The sequence below is a fragment of the Callorhinus ursinus genome, unplaced genomic scaffold (genome assembly GCF_003265705.2).
Source record: "Callorhinus ursinus isolate GAN/ISIS: 27379988/994484 unplaced genomic scaffold, GSC_fseal_2.0 scaffold6, whole genome shotgun sequence".
Lineage (NCBI taxonomy): Eukaryota > Metazoa > Chordata > Mammalia > Carnivora > Otariidae > Callorhinus > Callorhinus ursinus.
The window spans coordinates 36,486,594-36,505,826 of record NW_027397068.1 but is presented as its reverse complement, the minus strand read 5'-3'; the positions used below and the strand labels follow the sequence as shown (position 1 = coordinate 36,505,826).

The 19,233-nt window shown below is 37.6% G+C and overlaps 1 protein-coding gene across 2 annotated transcripts in view; it reads right to left on the bottom strand.

Moving 5' to 3' along the window:
* The window catches only part of SLC35F1 (solute carrier family 35 member F1), a 388,139-nt gene that overhangs the window by 141,811 nt on the left and 227,095 nt on the right, over positions 1-19,233 (bottom strand). For both annotated transcript variants that reach the window (XR_012378545.1, XM_073893835.1), the window contains exon 2: positions 7,304-7,479. Coding sequence is in view for 1 of the 2 variants with exons in the window: in XM_073893835.1 (XP_073749936.1) it covers positions 7,304-7,479 (176 nt within the window). In the remaining variant the exon portion in view is untranslated. The remainder of the gene's footprint in view (positions 1-7,303; positions 7,480-19,233) is intronic.

The following is a 19,233-nucleotide window of genomic DNA, read 5'->3' as shown; positions in this document are numbered from 1 at the left end:
TACTCCTTTTTATGGCTGAGTGGTACTCCATTTTATGAATTCACCACAGTTTGTTTATCCTATCACAAGTTGATGAGCATTTGGGTTGTTTACAGTTTTTGGCAATTATGAATAAAGCTGCAATGGATGTTTGCGTATAGTTCTCTGTGTGGACATCATGTTCTCATTTCTCTTAGAAGAGTGTGACTGATGGGTCATATGGTAAGTGTATGTCTAACTTTAATAGAAATCACCAAGATATTTTCCAAAGTGGTGGTATCATTTTGCATTCCCAGCAGCAGTCTCTGAGAGCTTCAGTTGCTCCATATGCTGGCAGACAGTTTTGCTAGAACTGGAGTCTAGTTTTCTCCTGTGATTTTCTCTCATAATTTCTCAGGATGGTTTGTGTACATTCCCCTCTTCCTCACCATCCCCCCACCTTTTCTTCTCCCTTCCCCAAAAACATAAGCATAATTCCCATGGAGTGTCTACCAAGGATTCACCTGAGTACCTCAATTCCTGAAGTACAACCTTTACTATGGGGGCTAGAACTCTCCAATCATACTTCAGTAAAAATAAAGGCAACCTGACAAGGAATAAGAATGGAGATTTGCCAGGTAATTTCCCACATGGGAGAATTTTTAAGAGGCTCCCATGAATATTACCTCACCAGACTTAGGTAAGTGACAATAATATTCTCCCCCCCACAACTCTCAAGGTTGTTTTAATTCAGTATTTACACTTGACAAGTGCTTTTTTTTTTTTTTTTAAGATTTTACTTTTTTATTTGACAGAGAAAGGGAGAAGCAGGCTTCCCGCTGAGCGGGGAGCCCGATGTGGGGCTCGATGCGGGGCTCGATCCCAGGACCCCGGGATCATGACCTGAGCCAAAGGCAGACGCTTAACGACTGAGCCACCCAGGTGCCCTGCCAAGTGCTTTCTTATGCTGGCAACCCACTAACAGTCCTCCTCAGTGACTTAGTCAAGGTTACCCAGAGAATTGGAAACTGAGCTATGTGGGAGCATAACTTGGGCTTTTGCTTTGAGAAAATCCTGGATCCTGCTTTAACTCTTTTCACTGCTCTGGCCCGTGTTTTTGACTCCCTATAGTACATTCCAACAAAGAACATTCCAACAAAGGCAAGGGGCAAAGATTCACAGAGGATTAAAAAAAAGGATTGATTTCTTAAGTTTTACTTAAGAGAAAAAAAATCAGATCAACTCAATTAAGAAAATAGAAAAGGATTATTTTAAATCACAATGATCAGTGGACTCTTTTTAAAAGTACATATCCAGATGATGTAATAACCAGGATTAAAAAAAAGGACTGAATCTCATAAGAGGCCTATCTCAGTAGAATCTAAATACAGTATGTGATTAACAGAACTAGGAAGACAAGATGTTCAGGCGACTCTAGGATCTGACAGATATGTAAGTTTCTAAGATGTCATTGTGGCTCTCTGAGAGGTCTATATTATTTTGCAGGAAGTCCTACATTTCTTCTAATTACACAGATATTTTTAATCTTGCAACATTGGTAATTGAGAATTTAGCCTATGTAATTGTATGTAAGAAGTGCAGTGTTTCTGCAGAGAACAAATATGAAGCCTGTCTGGTGTGGGAAGAGGTAGCAATTACTTACTGATTAATGTTTCCCCAGCCACCACCAAAAGGAGAAATGCTTTTTTGGCACAAATTCTGAGAAGAGCATTCACTGAAAATGCTGAGGGCTATGGGACTGGACCATTGAGCCATGAGTTGGATCTAGCTGTTGTGTGTAGACAAAGCTGTCATTTTTATGTATTTCTCTCATCTGTCCTGCCCTACTTGAGTGCTCTGAGTAGGAAAAAGGAGATGGTGGGTAGGGCAGGCAGGGAGAGAGCAGGTGCTAAAAATAACTGAATGGAGTTCATTTTTTCAGCCTCCCCACTTAGAACTGAAATTTGAACTAGGATTTCTGTCTTCTGGAATTTCATGTTCAAAATGAGGATATTTTTCATGAAGAGTATACATGCGTTTACTTTTCAGTATTCTCTCTTTAGAAAAAATCAAAGGGATTACATATGGTGATGTGTTTATGAGTGCTCTGTTAGTACTCTTGGAGACCTGTTTCATTTTCACACTAACACAAAGAAATATATAAATGACTCAATAAATCCTTTAATGTCCATGTTTCAAGAATTTGCTGAAAAGCAAAGTACATGCACTACCCATTAAATTGCTTTTAGCTGGAAGCTTGTCTTTTATTCAAAATTAGAAGACTTTATAAAAATATCTTTCAGTGAAAAAGCAAAACTTAGAGAATGAGTCACCAGGGATCAATCTAATGATGATCAATGGTGGCAGCATTTTATTTTCTTTCCAGGGTCGTATATGAAATGAAGCAGACACTTCTCTTTCTATTTCTGCTTTCATTACTGGTACCTATTTTTTTTTTATCACCATGCCTTGAGGAGGAAAATAAAGATTGAAAGTGTTTTTTCCCCCTCAGCATCCTGCATTTGCCCCACAATCATTTCCTCCCCCATCACAGAGTAAACAGTGAAAGGAAAAATAAAAAGGAATTAGAGAGACAAGAACTGAGAAGAGCTGGCAGATGAAGAAAAGAAAAAGGAAATTATTGACTGTTTAAAACCTAGGGTTTATCTACACTCAGAAGTTAAAAACTGCCAGAAGAGGAACCATGGGTATCTATTTAAGAACTGCTGAATGTAGTTCTGGGAAGCAGGATTCTTATAATAATTGATAAGAGAAGTTTATGGGCAAAAAGTGTGATGACATATTTTTTTCTTGATATCCTATCTTCACCTTTGTTTTTAAAAGCCTGTCACATTTCTTGCTTCTGCAATATAAATGCAAGAACTCGTTGGGCTTTAGTTAGGCCCCAGCCTGTTCTTTCCTCTTGTTTATAGTCTTTGCCTTTTGTGTTTCTCTGCTTCCTGATTTCAGCTAGTATTACAATGAATTTTAAGGGGAAAAAAAAGTAGATATGAGGAAGAGTCTTCTTTTGAGAGTTTCCTAGGCAAATCCATAAAATTTTTGGAAGCTGCACTATACTTTTGTAGTTATATTCCTGTGAGAGAATAGAAAACATAGGTATTGGTCTCTGCCCCCAGTTTCTGGCACAGAGCTCCTAAAACTCTTGCAATTTCCTAAGTAATAAGAATACTCAGGAACATCTTTTGTTCTAATATTTGGTCCCTGGCCCTGGTTCCCGACACAGAATTCCTAAATCCCTTGGAATTTCCAAGGTGATGGCAATGTCTTCTGCTCAAATGAGGTGACTCTCGGTGGGCTCCGGGATAGGGACCAGTTACTACAGGGTCCTAGCCATGATTAGAAGTGTGGAATTTTCAGCCCTACCTGTCCATTCTCAACAGGGGAGAGGGGCTGGACATGGCGTTAATGATCAATCACGCCTACATCATGAAGCCTTCATAAAGACCTCTCAAGTAGAGGATTCAGAGAGCTTTAGGGTTGATGAGCACGTGGAGGTGCAGAGAGAGGGACATGCCCAGAGAGACATGGAAGCTCCCTGCCCCTTCCCACATACTTTGCCCTACTCATCTCTTTCCTCTGGATGTTCACCTATATTATTTATCATATCCTTTTATAATAAACTGGTAAACAGTAAGTAAATTCTTTTCCTGAGTCCTGGGAACCACTCTGGCAAGTTCATCAAACCCAAGAAGGAAGTCATAGGACTGTCTGATTTACAGTCCATCAGTGAGAAGCAGAGGTTACAACCCAGACTTGCAATTGGCCCTGAAGTGAAAGGGGCAGTCACGTAAGACTCAGTTCTTAACCTGTGGGATCTTACGCTAGCTATCTCCAGATAGACAGGGTCAGAACTGAGATCAACTGTAGGACTCCCATCTGATGTCACAGAATTGCTTGGTAGGATAAACACCACACATCTGGTGACAATAGTGTGAGACTAAAGGAAGGATACACAGGAAGAGAGCTGAGCTTTTTTTTATAATTCCTGAAGCCCTACTAGGTACATACAGCATGAGTCTGGGTTTCAGGCATTACTTCAATGAGCACATTTTAACTGCCTTGAATAACTTCTTAAAATTGGTCACTATTAACCTACTGAAGTTATAGCTAAATTCTCAAACTTGTTACAGTGTCAATGGAATTACTTGTTTGAAGCACACTTTTTCTATAGAGATGTATTATTGAGGCTCTTTGTTATGAACAGCAAAATCGTTTTGAATTTTAGAACTATCTGGAATAGGGGCACCTGGGTGGCTAGGTTGGTTAAGCGGCTGCCTTCAGCTCAGGTCATGATCCTAGGGTCCTGGGATCCAGCCACGCATTGGGCTTCCTGCTCAGTGGGGAGTCCGCTTCTCCCTCTGCTCCTCCCCCCACTCATGCTCTCTCTCGTGCGCTTTCTCTCTCAAATAAATAAATAAAATCTTAAAAAAAAAAAAAGCGTGTTGTAGAACTATCTGGAATAAAAACCTAGCACCAAGCAAGTAAAGGGCTAGACTTAAAACCTGTCCAACTAGATATACATTTTTTAAGGAGGATGGTAGTCAAATTTTTTGTAGGAAACAATTAATAATCAGGGACAAGTCCAGAACTCCAGCTTGACCTGCAGTTATATTGGAATTTCTACTGGAACCTGATGTTTCAGAGTCTTTGGTCACTGGTTCAGTGCAAATCTGGTAAAGAGAACTCAGTCTAACTTGAAGTCAAATTTCCACAAGGCTTTTGCCATAACATCACCCTGAACCCTCTTGAGGGGCTTCCTGCTTTCATCACGTTGTATTCACATGTGACAATCATAACTTTTTAGAAGTTGTATGGTTACAATGATAAAGAAATATTTGTTTAAAGATATGTTCCCAAGACTAACTTCTTGCAGTTATGTGACCTAAGGTGACATCAAATTAAATGGTGGCTTGGCGGGGTAAATGGTGTCTGTGCTGGGGGAATGGGAAAGACTGTAATTTTGTTCAGTCCTGCTCTGCAGCCCTCTGGGAGGAGTGGTCAGGAAGCACCAGGAAAGAAGAAACTGTGGCTATGAGAGCACGTCCCCTGCACACACCAGACTTTCCATCCTCTCATCGTCTTTGCTCTGTTTTTCATTCCCTCTTAAATCGTGAGGTGCACAAGGAAAGAGATCATTATGTCTCTAGAACACAGTACTGAATCAGCCTATACAAAATTAATGTAATTACTCTGTTGATTTCCAGATGTTAGCTTAATGCCAGCCTATTAAAACTTCTAAAGATGAAGATTAAAACAAACATTATGAGTAAACACCCACATAAAGACATATCAGTGAATCAAGTGATCAGCTGAGGCAATGGCAAAAATCTCCAGATAAGGCATTTTAGAAACTGATTCTCTCCATCACTGGTTGGGATAAACAGAATTTCCTCAGGCGCCCTTCAGTCTTTTTTCCAAAGGGCCTCCAAATTCCTTGTCCTCGTCTTTGGCCTCTTGCCAGGTGTGCCTCTCCCCTGTCTACCCTTCCCACCCACCCCCGGGCACCACATCCTCTTGACTTCCTTGCTCTGCCTCAGGAGGCCTGGCCCCAGGGCGGGTTTCTTATTCAGGGCTTTTAAATTCAAGCAAAACCCCTTCCTTTAGTTCAGAAGTATCTTCTTTTCCTCCTTCTGCATCCCCTAAACCCCACATGGGGTTACAGGGAGTCCCGGGAGGCACGTGACCTTGGCCTAGGGTGAGCCTGACAGCAACTAGTTCTACAGCCTAGAGCAGGTTCCTGACACAGGAACTTATAAAATTTTGGATAATAATACTTATTTCCTTGGACTGAAGGAATAATGGAGATAACTTACATCCATAGCGTCTGGCACATTATAGAGTCTTGATAGAAGGTAGAGTTATAAATTTTAGGTCTTTTGCTACACTTAGTTTTCTAAGCTTTTCTGACTGAAATTTTCTCTCTGTTTCTTAAAGTGACTTGATTTTATTTTTTCCTCATGAAGGTTTTTGTTAAATCTCTGGATTCCTGGAAAGTAAGATGGACAAGAACCCAAAGATTCGTTGCAGTTCACCATCTCGTTGTCTAGACTATTTAGTTCTAAAAATCTTGAGAAGATAAATTCGCCACTTTCCTGTGAATTTTGTGGGTTTTCTTTTTCGCATTTGTAGTGTTCAAACTGTTAGCTTCCAGATCACACTGAGGAAATATAGCTGAGACTCACTGTCTAGAACTTTTGTAACCTGAGGTTTTATTTGAAATTTTATTCTTAAATTAATTATGTCTACTGTTGTTAAATTAAAACAAACAAACACCAATAATACAATTTTTGAGAAGTAAATGAAATTAGCTTTTCCAATACTTAAAACAAATCCAAAGTTAAACTGGAATTCAGTCCCAACTGAATAAAATCTAGTATTGGCCACATTGTTATAATTAAGCAATATTATTCTGGATGACCATTTAAATAAGTGTAAAAATGAAATTCCTGATATGGTTCTTACAAAAGTTTCAAAAAAGTATGACTCTTAGGGTTGATGAGTAAAGCTATTCATGTATCCTTATTTATTATTAAGGTGTATAATTGTCTTTAAACCTATTGACGACTATTTTTAAGTGCATATTTCACAGTCAACAGCTTCTGGGGGTGAATTGTTGGCTATTTCTGGGCCAGAGGAAAGAGTGTTCACACCAGATTCAGTGTTATAGTGATAAGATTCTGAATTATACTTCTTCCAGAGATACACCCCAAGGATTTCAACTTCAGGTGCCAATTAAAATGTTTTTCTTGCATTGATTCTTGGAGGACTTGTTTTATTGCTTTAGCTATTTTAAATTTAGACAGAACATCTCCTCTGACCATTTGTGGTAGTTTTCTTTCCTTTCTTTTCCCCTTTATTATTACTAGAGTTGATTGTGTTTAATATTTTTATGTTTCTTATGACATCTTCCTAAGGAACATACATTCGTCTGTATTTCCCTTGGATTTCTCAGGACTGGCATTAGTGAGGACAGCTGCATCAGGCCTTTCCAGCTTCCAGGGAAGCACCATTCTATTTAGATTCACTGAGGGGTACAAGGAATGTTAACAGAAATTCAGATAGTGAGCAATTGTACATTTTGCCTATACATGCATTTTCCACTTCCCGCTGAATTCACACAATTTATCCTTCTTTGTGATTTATTTGTTCATTCTGTTTGCTTTATTACTGCAAAATAGAAAAGTGAGATTTGAGGTTCTGAATTGGCTTATGATGCTGTAAGTGAAAAAAAGTTAATTTAGTCACGGCTCATCAATCCTCTAGATGTTTGTAAAAAAGAAATTGAGCTATATTCCAAGCCGCATATGGGTTTTGGCACGCTTACCTTGTCTGACAGCTAGTGTGGTGGTATAGACCAAAAAGAGAAGGATGTAATTGAGGAAACTCTGGAAGACTGGTGTATTGGCATGGAAATCTTCTGACAGGTACTTGCTGGTCAAGCCAATTCCACAAATAAGAAGGGATAACACCTGGCCCAGAGCCACAGAGATTAACATCTCCCTGAAAAGTAAAGAGAAACAGCAAACATCAGCTGGAAGTCCATTAAAACAATAACAGTTAAAAATCTACTGAGCACTTGTGCCATTCACTAGGCTAAGTGCAATAAAAAGTATTTCTTTTTATCCATTACAGCAATCCTATGAGAGAGGTGCATTTTTAGTGAGGTTTTATACAGGAAAAAAAAAAACCTAAAGTTTAGAGGGGTTAAGGAATTTCCTCACTGTCAAATAACTAGGAAGTAGCAAAGCTGGGATTTGAGACCAAATCTCTCCAAGTGATCTTGGCTTCTGGCCACAGCGCTCTGGAGCCTGTGGGGGGGAAATTAACATCATCCCTGATGCCCACCATCGCATTCACTAAGTGTTCAGAAACCCCAGAGAACATCTGCACACTGACAAAGAGGTACCGCACTGTAACCTTATCCTCAGGTTCTCATACCAACAAGGAGAGACTTTTGTTTATAGATTAAAATCTTGGATCCAGGAACATCTGAAAATCTGGAACCACCATCACCTTTCCATTCCCAGATTTTGGATCTTTGTTTGCTCTAGCAAGCACCGATAAGCACTAGTCTGCTCTCCTCTACACAAGTTACAATTGCTTGCATATTAAAATTGCTACTCATGAAGGAAATTTAGTTACTGAGGTAGTATAATAAAACATTTCACATTCTGTAAATATTTTCTGTGCCTTCTTCAAAGGCATAGTAGACCACTGTAGAAGGGACTAAAGGCAAGAGTCGAGGGGTTCACTTTGCATAGAAATTAAGTGCTCATATGGGCTTTATGATCATATAAATCTGCATCATCTGACTCAGGAAAAGCCCCATGGAAATACAAAGCAGGCTTCTGCTTTCCCCAAAAGTCCCATCTGACTTTCCTGGTTTATTTATTGAAGCAGCAATGTAAAATAAGCAAGGAGTGGTATTTCTAAACAAAAAAGCACTGGTCAGAGGATTTACAATGTTACATATTTCCTCCCCCATGGCAGATGTGAACCCATCTTTCTGAAAGGGGCAGAGTCCTGGGCAGATACCTGGGTGGTGTCTTGCTTAAAAAAAAGAAAAGAAAAGAAAAGAAAGAAAGAAAAAGAAAAAAATTAAAAGGCATCGATCACATTTTGGTCATTCCATTTGTTTCCACGAGGAGGAAAAATATGGCAAGGCATGAGGGCCCATAGAGAAGGCTTTCTTTCCTGAGGTTAACCTGTAACACACTGGTAGAGGCTTCTCACTGGCTGCCCTGTTCCCAGGTACTGGCCCTGACCCCCGTATTCAATCTTTATTAAGGAATCAAAGACATATATTTAAACATATATGTCTAAAATATCAATCTGTTGCTTAAAATCCTATAATGGTACCCTCTAAAATGCTGTGATCTATAAGGCCCATGGTACATCGTCTACAAAAATGGCTGCCAACATTTCCTCCTATCCCTCTGCATTCATGCTGCTCCTCTCAAAGGGAGGTGGGATCTATTTCTCCTTTTCTAACTGAGCTTATCTTGTGACTTACTTTGGCCAACAGAATGTAGGGGGAAAGATGTCATGTGACTTCTGGGCTAATCCGTAAGAAGCTCTGCAGCTTCCATTTTTTGCTCTCTTCAGATACAGCTTTCATGTAAAGAACCTAGGCTACAGAATCTTGAGAGACCGTGTGAAAAGGAAAGAGAAACCCGGCCAGGGCCACCCCAGCTGAGGCCCCAGACATGTAAGTGAGGATCCTGGATCCTCCTGCCCCAGTGGAGCAGTACCAGTCTGTGCCACATGGAGTAGAGATGAGCCATCCCCAGAGACAGCTACCCCATTGGAGAATTGCGAGAAACAATCAATGGCTATTGTTTTAGGGTATGAAATTTGCAGCGGTTAGTTATGGAGCAACAGGTAACTGAAAACAAGGCCCTAAATGCCCTCCCTCCACTCTTTTTACCTCCTGCTTTCCCCATGAAGTCAGAGCTCTAGTCCTACAGAGCTACTTACACCTCAACAATGAGTTGTGGTCTTCTTTGCTGGCATTCCTTTGCATGTGTTATTACTATTTCCAGAATGTTCATCCTGCCTTTATCAGTCTGACTCCTATTCATCTTTTAAGATTTGGCTTATATGTCACCCCCTTTAAGAAGTCTTACCTGTCCTCTCTGGGATGTTTCTCCTTTACTTCTACATCATTGTATTATAATTACTGATTTTACCCCCTTTTTCCCTCTGCCAGACTATGAAGTCTGTATGATGTTCTTCACCGTATCTAGAGCTGGGCAATACCATTCAGAAGAAGTAGAAAATGAAGGGATTCAAAGATAGTGCAGAGATAGGCCTAGGCAACCCTGAACAGTTTTGTTGAATTGAAAGGTGATAAAAAAGAAAGGCAGAGGTAAAGAGAAGTACCAGAATTATTTCAAAGGTTTTTAAGCCAGCCTAACAGAACTAAGATATCCACTAACAAAAATCGTGATAAGGAGTTGGTTTTAGTGCAAAGATAACAAATATTTTTGGTATATTGAATTTGAGCCGCCAGATGAACTTCCAAATGATCCAGCAGTATTAGAAACAAGAGATAAGAGTGGGATAGGGAGGTCAACCAGGAGATAAATATGCAGAAGTTATACACCTAAGAGTGATGGCTAAAGTACTAGACATAGATAATATCGCCAAGGAAGGGAGAATGGGAGAGAGAATTAGAGGGCCTAGGAAAAATCCTCGAGGAACTCCCGGATTGGGGTTAGGGGAGAAAGAAGAGGCACATCATTGGAGTCAGAAGTGGTTAGAAGGCTAAGGGGAAAACCAGCATAGTTCTTGCTCTAAGAGAAACCAAGGAAGCAGAGCCTTTCACGGAGGAGGGAGTTGTCATATTGAATGTTGCTTAGAGGGTACGGAGAATGAGGACTGACAGAAGATAATCTGTAGTCAATGCTAGCCTTTGAAAGACCAGTTTTGGCACCGTGGAGAGCACCAGAGCAATACTGGTATCATGGAAACCAAGGGAACAGAGAATTTCACAGAGGGAATGGTTAACTATGACTAAGTAGACAGGAAGTGCTAAGATATAAAAGTTTTGACTTTGAAGAATTTTGAAGAATTCAAAGAATTCTTTGAAGAAGTTTGAGCTAGTCACCACAAAACACAATAATTATGCTAATAGTTAATAATGTATAAAATGATTAAAATTTTAATTTAGATGGACTCATGATTATCTTCTCACTGGGTCACTCTTGATTACTTGCATAATAACTTACAATAACTAATAAGAGAAATGGGGAGAGTTACAACTAATTGGTTGCTCCCAGCGCTGAGTACATCCACTGGAGAATACTGGGTATGGAGTATGTCTCCTTGGGAAAAGAAGGTTAAAAACTGCCATGATGTGGTAATTCCTACAGCTGATTAAATTACAACCATGGTATTCAAAAACTTTGCAATATCCTGTGCCTTTCCTGAACAAAACCAAGCCACCAAAAACGACTAGTTACTTATGTAAGAGAATAAAATTTCAGTCCTTCTGATGCGTATGTACCAATATACTATAAAACAGCCATCTACAGGTCAGGCACTATATATGCAAAGATGAATAAGACACAGTCCTTGTCACTGGAGAGCTACTAACCAAGATTTTAGGACTGAGTTCCCAAATAACTTACTACAGAGTGAGACCAGTTAAGGAGAAATAACAATAATAATTCATATTTAATAAGTTTTCACTCTGTGCCACGTCCTGGGCTTAGCTTTATATATACTATCTTATTTAATCCTCATAATAACTGAATGAGGCAGGTACTACTTTTGTATTTATTTCTCATAGAAATGTGCTGACACTGGGCACATTCTGAAAGCTTATGGTGCAATGAATCCACTTACCAGATAGTAATCTACTTTTTAGAGTTTTTAAAATACAGTATGATTACATTAGCATTTGAATTAATGACCTTTTAAATTCAAAGGGACTAAAGCAGTAGTCTCTTAATACAGAATGATAACTGGAAGACCAAAATATTTAGAAGTCTGTTTTCTAAATATTTTATACCCATCTATCTACTGCATATATCATTATACATTCACAATATATATTTCTACTAATTTATACTATATAGATGTATAAATAAATATGTAGATATTTAGATGTTTTATAGATACATACATATATGCTTTAAATCAAATTAATAAAAGTTATCTCAAAAAGCATTTTTTATTATCTAATAAATGTCATATATTATACTAGACACAGAATAATATGATGAATAAGCATGTGCCCAGATCTTAAGGAACTCAGTTTCAAGTAGAATAGGGCTGCCTACATAACTGCAGGTCCTAGTGAAAAATGAAAATACGGGGGCGCCTGGGTGGCTCAGTCGTTAAGCGTCTGCTTCGGCTCAGGTCATGATCACAGGGTCCTGGGATGGAGTCCAGCATTGGGCTCCCTGCTCAGCGGGAAGCCTGCTTCTCCCTCTCCCACTTCCCCTGCTTGTGTTCCCTCTCTCACTGTGTTTCTCTCTGTCAAATAAATAAAATCTTAAAAAAAAATGAAAATGCAGTGTCCTTTGTTCAAAAAGTAGGGACAAGTGTGATTATAGGTACACACAAAGATCTCTCCCTCTCAACTTGTCTGTTTTTTTTGGTTACTTTTTCAGCCCCCAACCCCCACAGCTCTGACAATGACCAATGTGTTCTATTTATCTATGTGCTTTTTTTTTTTTAAAGGTTTTATTTATTTATCTGACAGACAGAGAGACAGCAAGAGAGGGAACACAAGCAGGGGGAGTGGGAGAGGGAGAAGCAGGCTTCCCGCTGAGCAGGGAGCCTGATGAGGGGCTCGATCCCAGGACCCTGGGATCATGACCTGAGCCGAACGCAGACGCTTAACGACTGAGCCACTCAGGTGCCCCTCTATGTGCTTCTTTTTTAATAAGAAAAAAAAATCCACATATAAGAGAGATCATGCAGTGTTTGTCTTTCTCTGAGTTATATCATTTAGCATAATGCCCTTAAGATCCATCTCTGTGTCGCAAATGGCAATATGGTTGAATAATATGGCACACACCACCATATACACAGCACAATTTCTGTATCCACTCATCAATTGATAGATTATGGTTGTTTCCATATCTTGGCCATTGTAAATAACACTGCAGCGAACATGAACATGTTCAACGAACATGAACAATCTTTTCTAGTTAGTGTTTTTATTTTCTTCAGATAAATACCCAAAAGTGGAATTGCTGGATTATATGGGTAGTTCTATTCTTAATTTTTTTTTGAAAACTTCCTTACTGTTTTCCATAGTGGCTGTACCAATTTACATTCCAACCAACAGTGCACAAGTGTTTCCTCTTTTCCACATCTTTGTCAACACTTATTTTTTGTCTTTTTTTACAATAACCATTCTAATAGGTGTGAGGTGATATCTCACTGTGGTTTTGATTTGCATTTCCCTGATAATTAATGATGCCAAATATCTTTTCATATACCTGTTGGACGTCTTTATGTCTTCGGGAAAATGTCTATTTTGATCCTCTGTCCTTTTTTAAATTGGATTGTTTGTATTCTTGCCATTGAGGGTTTTTTTGTTTGTTTTTGTTTGTTTTGCTGTTGTTGTTTTGGCATTAAGTTTTATGAGTTTTTTATATATTTTGGATATTAGCCCCTTATCAGATATATGATTTGCAAATATTTTCTCCCATTCAGTAGGTTGTTTTTCAATTTGTTGATAGTTTTCTTTCCTGTGCAGAAGTTTTTTAGTGTAATATAGTCTCACTTCTTTTTACTTTTGCTGCTTCTGATTTTGGTGTCAGATTGAAAAAAATCATCACCAAGACCCATGTCAAGGGGTTTACTGTTTATGTTTTCTTCTAGGAGTTTTATGGTTTCAGGTTTTATGTTCAAGTCTTTAATGGATTTTGAGTTAACTTTTGTATAAGATAGTGGTCAAGTTTCATTCTTTTGCATGTGACTGTCCAATTTTCCCAGCACCATTTATTGAAGAGATTGTCCTTTCCCCATTGTATATTCTTGGCTCCTTTGGTGTAAATTAATTGACCATATATGCATTGGTTTATTTCTGAGTTTTCTATTCTGTTCCATTGATCTATGTATTTGTCTTTATGCCAACACTATACTGCGTCAATTACTATAGCTTTGTAATAAAGTTTGAAATCAGGAAGCATGATGCCTCCAGCTTTGTTCTTTCTCAAGATTGCTTTGGCTATTGGTTTTTGTTTTTATTTTTTTGTGTGTGTGGCTCCATACAAATTTTAAAATTATTTGTTCTATTTCTTTGAAAAATGTCATTGGAATTTTGTAGGGAATGTACCAAATCTGTAGATTGCCTTGGATAGTATGAACATTTTAACAGCACTGACTCTTCCAACCCAGAGCACAAAATATCTTTCCATTTATTTGTGTCTTCTTCAATTTCATTCATGTCTTACAGTTTTCAATACAGGTCTTTTACCTCCTTGGTTAAGTTTATTCCTAGGCATTTTATTGTTTTTGATACAATTGTAAGTGAGATTATTTTCTTTATTCTCTTTCTGATAGTTTGTTATTAATATAAAGAAATGAACAGATTTTGGTGTATTGATTTTGTAGCCTGCAATTTTACTGAATTCATTTATTAGTTGTAAGAGTTTTTGAGGTACTTTTTAGTGTTTTCTATATATAATATCATGTCATCTGCAAATAGTGACAGTTCTTTTCTAATTCAGATTCATTTGATTTCTTTTCTTGCCTAGTTACTTGGGCTAGGACTTCCAGTACTGCATAAATAAACATGGGAAGAGTTGGCATTCTCATCTTGTTCTTCATCTTAGAAGAAATGCTTTTAGCTTTTCACCACTGAGTATGGTGTTAGCTGTGGGCTTGTCACATATGGCTTTTATTATGTTGAGGATACCCACTTTGCTGAGAGTTTTTATCATAAAAGGATGCTGAATTTTGTCTAATGCTTTTTCTGCATCTACTAAAATGATCATATGATTTTTCTCCTTCATTTTGTTAATGTGGTGTATCAAACTGACTGATTTGCAGATGTTGAGCCGTCCCTGAATTCCTGGAATAAATCCCACTTGATCATGGTATACAATCCTTTGAATGTATTGTTAAATTTGGTTTGCTAACATTGTGTTAAGGATTTCTGCATCTATGTTAATAGGGATATTGGCTCATCTTTTTTTTCTTGTCATGTCCTTGTCTGGTCTGATATGAAGATAATGTTGGCCTCATAAAATGAGTTTGGAAGAGTTCCCTCCTCTTCTATCGTTTGGAAGAGCTTGAGCAAGGATCGGTTTAATTTTTCTTTGAACGTTTGATTCAATTTACCAGTGAGGTCATCTGGTCCTGGACTTTTGTTTGTTGGGGGTTTTTGATTACTGATTCAATCTCCTTACTAGTAATTGGCCTGTTCAGATTTTCTATTTCATCGTGACCCAATCTTGGTAGGTTGTATGTTACTAGGAATTTGTCCAGTTCTCTAGTTTGTCCAGTTTGTTGGCATATAATTGTTCACAGCAGTCTCTTATGATCCTTTGTACTTCTGTGGTATCAGTTGTAAAATCTCTTTCATGTCTAATTTTATTTAAGTCCTCTGTCCTTTTTTCTTCATGAGTATAATTAAAGGCTTGTCAATTTTGTTTATCTTCTCAAAGAACTAGCTCTTAGTTTCATTGATTTTCTCTATTACCTTTTTAGTCTCTATTTCATTTATTTCTGTTCTAATCTTTATTCCCTTCCTTTCTTTCCTTTCTTTCCTTCAAGTGTGTTTTTCTTTTTCTGGTTCTTGAGGTGTAAAGTTAGGTTGTTTGTATGAAAGTTTTCTTTTCTGAAATATTTTTTAAAAAGTTGTTTGAGGTAGGCATTTGTTGCCATGAACTTCCTTTTTAGAACAGCTTTTGCTGCATCCCACAAACTTCAGTATGTATGTTTCTGTTTTCATTTGCTTCAAGGTATTTTTTTACTTCTCTATTTCTCCAATGATACATTGGTTGTTCAGCAGCATCTTGTTTAATTTCCACATATTTGTGAATTTTCCAATTTTCTTCATATGAATAATTTCTAGTTTCATACTACTGTGGTCAGAAAAGATGCTTGATATGATTTCAATCTTCTTAAATTTATTAAGACTTGTTTTGTGGCCTAACATATCATCTATCTTGAAAAATGTTCTAATTGTTGGGGCATCTGGGTGGCTCCATCGTTAAGCATCTGCCTTCAGCTCAGGTCATGATCCCAGGGTTCTGGGATCGAGCCCCACATCGGGCTCCCTGTTCCACGGGAAGTCTGCTTCTCCCTCTCCCACTCCCCCTGCTTGTGTTCCCTCTCTCACTGTCTCTTTCTCTGTCAAATAAATAAATAAAATCTTTAAAAAAAATGTTCTAATTGCACTGGAGAATAATGTGTATTCTGTCACTTTTGGATGGTATGTTCCATATATATAATATATATAATATATATATAGTCCATCTGATCTAATGTGTTGCTTAAGATGAATATTTTCTCATTGATTTTCTCTGTGGATACTCCATCCATTGATGTAAGTGGGGTATTAGAATCCCCTACTATTATTATACTGTTGCCTATTTCTCCCTTTAGGTCTATTAATATTTGTTTTATATATTTAGGTACTCCTATGTTGGGTGCATAAATATTTATTTACAAATGCTATATCCTCTTATTGAATTGACCACTTTATTATTATGTAATGCCCATTTTGGGGTCTTATTATAGTCTGGTTTAGATTCTATTTTGTCTGATAGAAGTATAGCTACTTCAGCTTTCTTGTGGTTTCCATTTGAATGGAATATCTTTTTCTATCTCTTCACTTTCAGTCTGTGTGTGTCCTTATATCTAAAGTGAGTCCCTTGTAGGCAACATAAAAATGGGTCTTTTTTTTTTTATCCAATCAGCCACCTAATGTCTTTTGACTGGAGAATTGAGTCTATTTGCATTTAAAGTAATTATTTTTTTTTAAGATTTTATTTATTTGACACAGAGAGAGAGAGAGTGCATGCACAAGTAGGCAGAGTGGCAGGCAGAAGGAGAGGGAGAGGGGGAAGCAGGATCCCTCACCGAGCAGAGAGCCTAACGCGGGACTTGATCCCAGGACCCTGGAGTCATGAGCTGAGCCGAAGGCAAACACTTAACCAACTGAGCCACCCAGGTGCCCCTAAAGTAATTATTGATAGGTATGTACTTATTGCCATTTTGTTAATTGTTTACTGGCTATTTTTGCAGTTCTCTTTTTTTCTTTTTCTCTTGCTCTCTTCCTTTGTGGTTTGATGACTTTCTGTGTATGCTTATATTCCACTCTCTTTATCTTTTGTATATTTACTATAGGTTTTTGCTTTGTGGTTATCATTAGGCTTACATAAAACAGCCTATTAAAGATATTACTATTTTATAGAGAATTAAATTTTTATAGTTAAGCAAACTGATGCTTAGAGGGGTTAAGCAACCAGCTCAAGATCACAGAGCTAGCATGGGGAAGAGTTTAGATGGAAACTAGGTTATATGACCCCAAAACCCAACTTCTTAATTACTATGCTACACCACCATTATGCTGCAAAAAACCTCCCAAAAACCAAAACCAACCAAACAAACAAAAAAACCACTCTTTGTCCTCACAAAAGCACAGAGCACAGTGCTAGAAACATTTGCTGGGTTCTAGAAGTATTCTGGGGACAGTAAAGGCAAAAAAAGCCAGCCAGACTGACTAATGAAAATTCTTCCATCAAGACCTCTGTAATGTATGCCTTTTAACAGGAGGTCAACACAGGTTTATTCTAGTTTCTTCAGCCAAATGAAACAGCAAATCTGCAGTAATTAATTTCTGTTTTTAATTAGTGACCATGTCATTTAGCTGCTTTGATATGATTTGATACAACATGCAAATTATTGTTTTATCTGTCATGCTAATAAACATGACTTGTAAAACAGAAAGGAATGGAAGGAGCCTTTTATCAGATTAGTTCATGAGTTCTTTCCCAACTGTATGAAGCTAGATTTTGTAGCTATTGTAGTTTACACATCTGAGCTAAGTTATTAGAGTCACCAAAGCAAAATAAGTAAATAAATAAAAACATAAATAAACCTAAATGTGGACCTAGATAGTAAATTCTGCTAATTCTGCCTCCCCACCCCTGCCATCTTCCTCTCATCAAATTCTCTTTTGTTGTCTTTAAGCACAGGACAAATCCTTTCCGTGATTTGTTTCACAGAATGTCCTCCCTAACACTCTTCTGTAGGAACTTTTCAGTTCACTTGTTATTGCCTTATCATTTTGAACTATGTTTTTATTTTGTTTTTGTTTTTTTTTTTTTGCATAGGTAACCACCACAATAGATCTGTGGTCCCTTCACCTAACTCTTCATAATCTGAAGACCCATCTTCTCCAGAAAACCTCGTTTTGGCTACTCCCTGCTCCCCAAGGCTGAGTTAAGTGTCCTCATTTGTATGCTCCTATCTCTATTTGTACTCACCAAATTGTGTAACTCATAGCTCTTGAAAAGAAGGGAATGTATTCTATTAATTTCTGTGTTCCTGGTGCCTTGAGGATTGCTGGATTGAAAGGAAATAGATGCTCAATAAATACAGAATGAATGAATAAACAGGTTTATGAGTGAACAAATATTTATAAATGAAAAAGGGCAAAGTCTTAGAAGATTTGAAAGAGGGCTGCTTACCTTACCTTGAAAAACTACTAACTTTGAAAGACAAAACCAACCTTGTTTTTCCTGTATTGCATCTTCCAGTTAGACACTGAGTTAATAAGTTATTTTCTGTTGCCTTTCTGAACAAGCCTGGTAAGGTGCTATCTTGCAAAAATGATGCTAAATATGGTGCTGGGTGGAATTCTGCACAGGGAGCTGCTCGTTATTCATGCAATATATAGAATAACACACCAGATGCATTCTAACATAGGAAACAGAGGTCCTATAATTTTAGTAGCAGAAATTGAGAAGAGACTGTGATACATACTTTCATCTTCTTTGTTTATGCATTTAAAAGGACATCCTATCCACTTTAAATTCAGAATGACTAGACAATGAAAAATGCATGAGTCTCAGGAAAAATAGTGCTGCTGGGAGCTGAATACCTATTATAATACAGCTTATATTCATAAAGACTGACATAACCATTATCACAAGCACTTTATTCTGTTAAAGAAATAGACTTTAGGACCTTGTGAATAACCTTGTTACAAATTAGATATTCAAAATAATAAGATTTAAAATAAAACATGAACTGAATCTTGTTTTCTTCCCCCAGTTATAAGAATACGTTCTTTCAAAAGGGTATGGAAAATTTCAACATAGTGTTATATAATCATATCACTTTGTAATTCTTTGGCATGAGAGTGAAATAATTATGTTATCATCTTGAATCAGAGCACATCAACCTTTCTGTAGCGACATCTTCATTCTGATAACTATTCGCAGGCAAGCCATGATAGATTTGGGTCAGCATATGAGTTCAGATATACATACCTAGAGAACACGTAAGTAAACTCCCTTGACTAAAAACAATTTCACTTGAACATGGGAGAAACATGTGTTTTACTATGTTCTTTGAAAAGATTCATGTTTTCAGAAGTAAGGACATTGGCTTCTTGAAGTTCTTTGCTGAAAGGTTTTATCACATTTAAGTATTAATTAGACTTCTGTGTAAGAAGATCACTAGGCAAGAAGCAAATATACATATCCACAGATTTAACATTAATTGGAGTGTCTTTGCTTCAAATTCTATATTCATGGAATTTAATCTATTCTCTGA